Here is a 7,640-nt window from a genome sequence, read left to right as displayed (position 1 = left end):
CTCTTCTGGTGTGTCTGAAGACAGCTACAGTGTACTCACATACATTAAATAAACAAATAAATAAACCTTTAGGGCCGGGCATGGTGGTGCACGCCTTTAATCCCAGCACTAGGGAGGCAGAGGCAGGAGGATTTCTGAGTTCGAGGCCAGCCTGGTCTACAAAGTGAGTTCCAGGACAACCAGGGCTATACAGAGAAACCCTGTCTCGGAAAAAAAAAAAAAAAGAATATTCATCACATTCCCCCAATGCTGCTGTGTCCAGCCTTTAGCAACCACTAATTTGTCACAGCTCTGTTCTGAGGTTTTTTGGGGTTCTACCTAGTTACATTAAGTAAGGAAATGCTAAACTGCCTTGCAAAATACCCATATCATTTTGTAACCCCACTAATCATATGTGATGTTCCAATATCTCTATGTCCTTGTCAACTTTTATCATGTCTATTTTGACTTTAGGTGTTATAGTGAATCTGGAGTGGTATCTGTGGCTTTGACTTATATATCACTAATTAATGACCTTAAGTAAGCATTTTTCATTCTCTTCCTTGCTATGTGTGTGTGTGTGTGTGTGTGTGTGTGTGTGTATTCATCAGAGAAATAGTTTTTCAAATTGTTTGCAATTTTTACTTTTGTAGTAGACTTTTATAGAACAGTTTCAGATTTAAGGAAAAACTTGAGAACTGAGTTACTGCACTTGGAGCCACTGACTATCGTCACAGCACATTTACCTTACATCCCATCTTCACATGCTACACTTGTTACAGTTACTGAATCAACATTGACATGTCATACTTAAGTGAAGTCTGGCGTTGGCACTGTAGGTTTCGAGGACATCACATAACATCTAGATGTCCTCTCTCCTCTGCCTCCTCTTGGCTGTGGCTGTTTCTGACTTGTTTAGCCTGCATGTATGTGTACCACATTTGTACAGTGCCTACGGGGGCCAAAAGAGGGTACTGGATACTCTGGAACTGGAGTTCAGATGGATGCTGGAATTGAACCCAGGTCTTTCGGATGAATAGCCAGTGCTTTTTAACTCCTGAGCCAGTTCTCCTGCTCTGACTTTCCTTGTCTTTGATGACCTTGGCAGTTTCTGAGGAGCTATGGTCAAAACTTTTGTAGAATGCTTCTTTATTGCATTTATCTTACTTTTCTCCCTCATGACCAGAGTCAGGTGATGGGCCTTAGGGAGATCACAGAAGGGAAGTGCTAGATTTACCACACCATGAGAGTCATATAAATACATTTTTGAAATCACAGTCAATCAGGATCCGTAAATCTTTTAAATCTTTTTACGTATTTCTGACAAGTGTAAGCATCAGACTTGCAGACTTCAGCCTTAACCTGAGGACTATGGTTTTCAGGACTTTGTTTTATTTACGCATAAGAAAGTACATGAGGCTGCAGCAGTTTAAGGTGAGAATGACCCCAACAGGCTCATACATTTGAATACTTGGTTTCCAGCTGCTGTTAGGACAAGGAGGTTTAGTCTTGTTTGAGGAGGTGTGTCACTGAGAGTGGGCATTGAGGCTTCAAAGACTCGTGCTATTCTGTTTTCTCTGTCTTGTGCCTGCAGGTCAAGATGTGAACTCTCCACTGTTCCTGCTGCCACCCCTTTGCCATCATGGACTCTCATTGGAAACATAAGTCCAACTTTCTTTTATAAGTTGCCTTAGTCATGGTGTTTTATCAGAGCAGTAGAAAGTAACAAGATAAGGAACACACACACACACACCTCAAGTTTCTTGTATTCAGTTTTCCCTGAGGCTGAAGTACCACAGGGCTGGGTGCTGATGTGCCTGAGCAGATTTTCCTTTGTGGATGCACCCCAGTCAACATGGAGATGTTCAATAGAGTGCAGGTGAAAAGCAGCGAAGGGTTGCTTAACCAGATAGCCAAAAATTTCCCCCTCCCCCAAAGATTTCCTTCTTGCTTCTTATGTAGGTCCTTTAGTAACAGTATAACAAAAAAACTATTTTTGGAGTGAGAGATACAAGCTGACTTATGAAAAAGAGGATTCCCCCTTACCCCAAGAAATCTAAGATCTCTCTGTCTCTCTCTCTGTCTGTCTCTCTCTCGTTTTGCGAGACAGGGTTTCTCTGTATTGCCCTGGCTGTCCTGGAACTCACTCTGTAGACAAGGCTGAACTTCAACTCAGAAATCCGCCTGCCTCTGCCTCCCGAGTGCTGGGATTAAAGGCATGCGCCACCACACCCGGCCTTAGAAGTCTTTTTAAAGCACAGGGCCTTCTTGTAGTATGGTTTATATGTACTACAGAAATTGATTTCTTTTTACACGACTGAATAATTGCCTTTTAAGATATTTAATTTCCACAGAATATCCATAGAATGAACCTGATATTTCAAAGAGCCGGCTGCGTATTTATTCATCTTGTGGTCCACATGCTGGATCCCAGAGCTTCTGCATGCTAGGCAGGTGCTCCTCCGGTCTGCACCTGACTGTGTTTTTCTATTATCCTTCTTCAACAAGGGCAGTTAGAAGGCTTTGTTGCTTTGCTAGTTTAAATGGAGTAATGAAATGCCCACCTGCTTCTATGGTGGTGTCAGGGTTATCTTGTGTTCCTAATAAGTGAAGGAGTGAGGCTGTTGGAGGTTTTGAAACCCAACTTCCCAAGCAACACAGCCAAGAGGATAGCAAAACCTTTACAATAGGCTTCCTCTCTTGACCTGGTTAGAAATGGAAATCACTGGTTGTGGTTCCTTACTTCGGTGATTATGAAGATCTAGCAGGTAAACTTAACAACCATCCTCCTGAACTCATGTTTAGAAACAAACAAGTCATAAGATCGGGAGTCAAATAGAAGACAAACAGCTTTATTGCCTGTAAGACTAGCCAAAAAGCAAGGCTGAGGTCTCACTGAACCATCCATGAGGTTTGCTCAAATGTGAGGCAGCAGTGGCTTAGCACTGTAGGATCCTCACCTACAAGGGCAGAGGCATCCATCCAGTCAGGACCAGCAGTATTGTCTCCAGTGCCAGATACCTTGTTGATTTGCTCTGAATGACCCTTTGCCAGGGTCGTCCTGGCTTTAGGATGGCTGTTCCAACTCCAGCTATCAAGTATGATTTTTGGTTTCCAAGAAGAAATATTTCAAGGACGATACCCAAGGATTCATCCTGTTTGCTTGTATCCTGTTAGTTTCAACATATCCATTTAACCACATTTAGTTACAAATACAAGTATTCTGGGAGAGAGTATATTGATGGACATTCTACAGTCTGGGCCACATTGCTGAGTTGAATCCAGGGAACCTGGCAGAGGCAGGGAAGGGCAACCCCTCGTCTTACAGGGATGAGCAAGATGCGGACTATGAGGTAGCCTTCCCTTGAGAGTAGTTTGCTTGCAGGAGCCGAACCCAGATGGTATTTAATCACTTAATGCTTGGCGCCCTTTGATTTCTGTCCACAAAGGGGCCAGCAGGCGGGATCTCCTTTCCTAACTGGTGCCTGGATTTTCTAAGGGGCCATATATAGTGAACTGTCATAGGGCAGGACAGTGGTGCATGACTGGGCCCCACAGTAACAAGGCTTTCTTGGTGGGTCACCGTCTATCCTTTCTTTGTCTTTACTACTTAGTTGATTAAGGAATCTTCCTGAGTAGTCATAAGAGAGTTCTTCTCCTGGCAAAATATCTTTGGCTGCGAAAAGTGCCAGCTTAGGTACCATTGAGTCAATTCGGACAGGAATCATCAACAGATTTGGTTCACAAGAATGGTTGAGGAATCTCCCAACATTTCCTATGTAGGTAGGGTCGACAAATGTTTCTATAACCTGTCCATTGTAAATGTGCTCTCTGACGGCGATGATGTAATTTGGGTCATGTGATGTTTGTAGGTGAATTCTTCTTTGCACTTCAGAGAATCCTAACACCTCCCCTGCATACTCACAGACGAATCTTCCCTTGGGTATAGATTCTAAGGTCCGAAGTCCCCAACCTTTTTTTTCTGTCTGGAACACCTGGAGAAGGAAGTGTAGGCCACTCTGGACCACCCTATTTCTGCAGTGCACACCACACTGGCACAGAACGTTGCATTCAAAAACTGGCTTGGCGTACTTTGCTTCCGATCCCACATCCCTAAGGCATAAATTGTCATTGTAGTTATTCTCATGGCGAAGACAGGAGCAAGTGCCAGGGACGCATGGAGTTTCTATGCAAGTACATCCAGGGAAGGTTATTTGTGTGGGGTCGATGTCCACTCCAGGCCCAGCGACATGATCAGGAGTATACTGCAAAAATTAGTAACACTGGTTAAGAGTGGTATTCATATATTCCATATGGATGTAATGTACGTGCAGCTAGTAATGGGGATACTTTCAAATTCCAGCATATATGAAATATGACAAGACAAGCCTAAAAGAACGCAACACACTGAAACATTACCTTAGGAGATCATTTCCTACTTACATAAATTAAGTTTTTTTTTTTTTTAAAGATTTATTTATTTATTTATTATATGTAAGTACACTGTAGCTGTCTTCAGACACTCCAGAAGAGGGCGTCAGATCTTGTTATGGATGGTTATGAGCCACCATGTGGTTGCTGGGATTTGAACTCCGGACCTTCGGAAGAGCAGTCGGGTGTTCTTACCCACTGAGCCATCTCACCAGCCCTATAAATTAAGTTTTAAAGATTTGTTTTGATTTTTACTCATGTGAATGTGTGTGTCAGTGTATGTTACATGTGTGTAGATACCCATGGAGGTTGGAGGAGGACCTTTGATCCTCTGGAGCTGAAGTCACAGGTTGTGAACTGCCCGACAAGAGTGCTGCAAACCAAACTCGGGTCCTCTGCAGACACAGCGAGGTCTCTGAAGTCCAGAGACCTCTCCAGTCCCACAAATTCCCTTCCAGAATTAAGAGTTTTGTGGTCTTACAGGAATAAAAATAATAGGATTTTCTTTTTCTATAATAAGGAATTGAAATCTTTGAAGCTTGCTTTGTTCCCCTCATAGTTCTTAGCATCAGGAACTGAAATTTCATTATTTTTCTTCTTTGAGAACTACGTTTATGTTTATGATAGAACAGGATCATAGAGCCTGTACCCCACCCCCAGCCCCCACCTCCCATCTTCACGCCCTTTTTAAAAAGCTTACTAAGTTCGTTTAGTGCTGCCCACGTGTGTACGATGTGGGGCTCTCCCTTGGACCATGGGGACAAACTGTCTGTAGCTACACCCCAAGGAATGTTTTTCCTTCTTTCAGCAGCTGTTATCTGCCAAGCGTGCCGAAGTTAGGGGAGGCGCCTCACGAGTCCATGCTGGTTAGTTGGCTTCATCTTGTGTAAGTCTTTCAGGTAACCACAGCTGCTGGGGGTTCCTGAGTGCAGCAGCCACGTGACGTCCACAGGACGGCATTGCACCAAGCTCCTCCGCACCCTTCAGCTCTGCCACCTTCCCCGCCTCCTCTCTGAGCTGTTCTCTGAGCCTTGGCATGGGTGGGAGGATTGATGAAATGTTCCGTTTAGGCCTGAACACTCACAATCTTTTATTTTCAAGCCCTTTGACCAAAACCTACCGAATTCAATGTCTGTATGAAATTCAATATTTTATCCTTAGCTTATTACTCTTTTTAGCTTTATCTGATAATGTATGTACATACATATGTTCATTATGAGTAATTCTGGGTTAGTAAGTCGCAAATGTCAAATCAATCACAGAAATAATTATAAGGTGCAATGTATTAAATAGGTATCAATATATAAATTACAGATGTATCAGATACATGTAAAGAAATTCTCTTCTTATTAAATGACAAAGGGACAACATGGAAACATTTCTTGGTGTTTTGAATGTACCTGAATTTTCAAAACATTACATTTATAAAACATGAAGATTAAAGTCTCAAATCTAAAAATCTCTTGGAAAGCCTGCTGCGGTCATGATTTCCTTACAGTTGTTAAGAAGCATAATTTTAAACCCTGAAGTTTAAAGTGTTTCTTAGGGCTGGGGAAATGGCTCAGTTGGTAGGCTCTTGCCACGTAAGCACAGGAGCCTGGCTGTGATTCCCCGGCAGACATGTAGAAAAGAGTCTGGTGTGGCTATATGCATCTGTCATCCTAGCACTGGAGATGTGGCGGCAGCAGGAGCCCCGGGACTCACCAGCTAGCCAGCACAGCTTATCAGTGAGTTTCAGTAAGAGACCCTAGCACAGAAAGAGAAGGTGGAGAGCAATGAGGAAGGTGGTGGTGGGGTAAGACAGTGTTCAGCTGCCCTGAAACTTCTGTTAATCCATCCCAGCCACTAACGTTTTTGGATTACAGAAGTGAGCCATCGTGCCCAACAACCTTTCAATTTTTTAAGCTGATAATCTTGGGGATTTTGTTACAATAGCAGAAAGGTGACTATCCCAGGTGCAATCAACCTGTCCAGTGAGCTTAGACATAGAAAATGGGGCACAGAAAGAGCCCGGATGCTTGCCTTTACCTGGAAGTAGTTAGTTCAAAAAGGGCATATGATTAGATGCAAGTCTTTAGCTGTAAGGAACAAACTTACCATTAGAAGCAACACTGACTTTTCTAGTACAAATACAAGAAAGAAATTTCACCAGTGTCCTTCCAAACCATTCTTCTGTAGGAGGCAGCTCATGGGGACTGTTTGTTCTGACCCTTAGTAAAGTGGCATGCCAATGTGTTGGATAAGAGTGGTTCTGCTAGGCACCAACTGCTTGACTTTTCATTTGGAGGTTAAAGATGTTACAGGATCCTGAGGAATCTTGGATTTGCCCATCTTGGTCCCTTGTTTAACAGGATGTCTCCTGGCCCATCTTTAGAAAAACATTGAACAGCATGTAGTGACACTTCCTGTGGAGGCTTGGTGGAGCTGTGTGGTTAAGTACAGAAGCCTATACTTTAAAAAGCATAGAACTGGGGGAGGATTGGCATTCCTGGTGAAAGATTAAGAAGGTGACGAGTGGGAGTCTGGGGTGGGGGGCAGGCCAGCTTTCTGCTTAGACAGTGATTTGGGGGTGGGGCATTAAAGAGCTTCCTCTTGCATTGTGTCTTACCACTTTAGCTGTGCAGGGATGCCCTACACGGATGAAAGAGATGCTCCTGTCCATCAAATGCACCCGGGTGCTGTCTTACTCAGAATCCACTTTTGGCTTTTTAACGATTCAGTGTTGAAATGTAAATGGTTATTGGGGCGTTTTAAGAAGTAGCTGTAAAATGAAGATTTTATGATCTCCTTGTGAAACCTTTCATGAAGAGTATTTTTAAACTGATTTGTTCCTCAAGGAGCACATCCTTTTAAAGTACAGTATTAAGTCACTGAGCTATAAAATTATTTCTTTCCCCAACACAGATGATTCCTTTTAAAATCAAGTCTTATTTACTGTTGTTTTCTAACCAGAAGAGGATCTTTATTTTTTTGTTCCTAAGAATTAATTGTTTATTTCTACTTAGAAAGTTAAAGAAAGTATTTTCAGGCTATTTTGTTATATTTTACTCATTTTTCCTGTCCTAAAGATTGCACCTAGGACCTCATACATAGGTACACACTCTACTGCTGAGTTACATCCACAGCTCACATTTTACTATGAAACAGAACAACAATATGAACTAACCAGTACCCCCAGAGCTCGTGTCTCTAGCTGCATATGTAGCAGAAGATGGCCTAGTTGGCCATCA

At 42.7% G+C, this 7,640-nt stretch overlaps 1 protein-coding gene across 2 annotated transcripts in view; it reads right to left on the bottom strand.

Annotated features, from left to right (window-relative positions):
* Positions 1 to 2,372: 2,372 nt before the first annotated feature.
* The window catches only part of LOC110317184 (histone-lysine N-methyltransferase SETMAR), a 13,169-nt gene continuing 7,901 nt past the window's right edge, over positions 2,373 to 7,640 (bottom strand). Inside the window, exon 2 of one of the 2 annotated variants that reach the window (XM_029535307.1) lies at positions 2,373 to 4,244. In XM_029535307.1, coding sequence (XP_029391167.1) covers positions 3,474 to 4,244 — 771 coding nt within the window. In that variant the 3' untranslated portion in view covers positions 2,373 to 3,473. The remainder of the gene's footprint in view (positions 4,245 to 7,640) is intronic. The other variant, XM_021191605.1, reaches the window with a different exon arrangement.

Source organism: Mus pahari, chromosome 2 (assembly GCF_900095145.1).
Source record: "Mus pahari chromosome 2, PAHARI_EIJ_v1.1, whole genome shotgun sequence".
NCBI classification, from domain to species: Eukaryota; Metazoa; Chordata; class Mammalia; order Rodentia; family Muridae; genus Mus; species Mus pahari.
The sequence above is the reverse complement of the archived record's forward strand: the minus strand, read 5'-3'. Positions and strand labels throughout refer to the sequence as shown.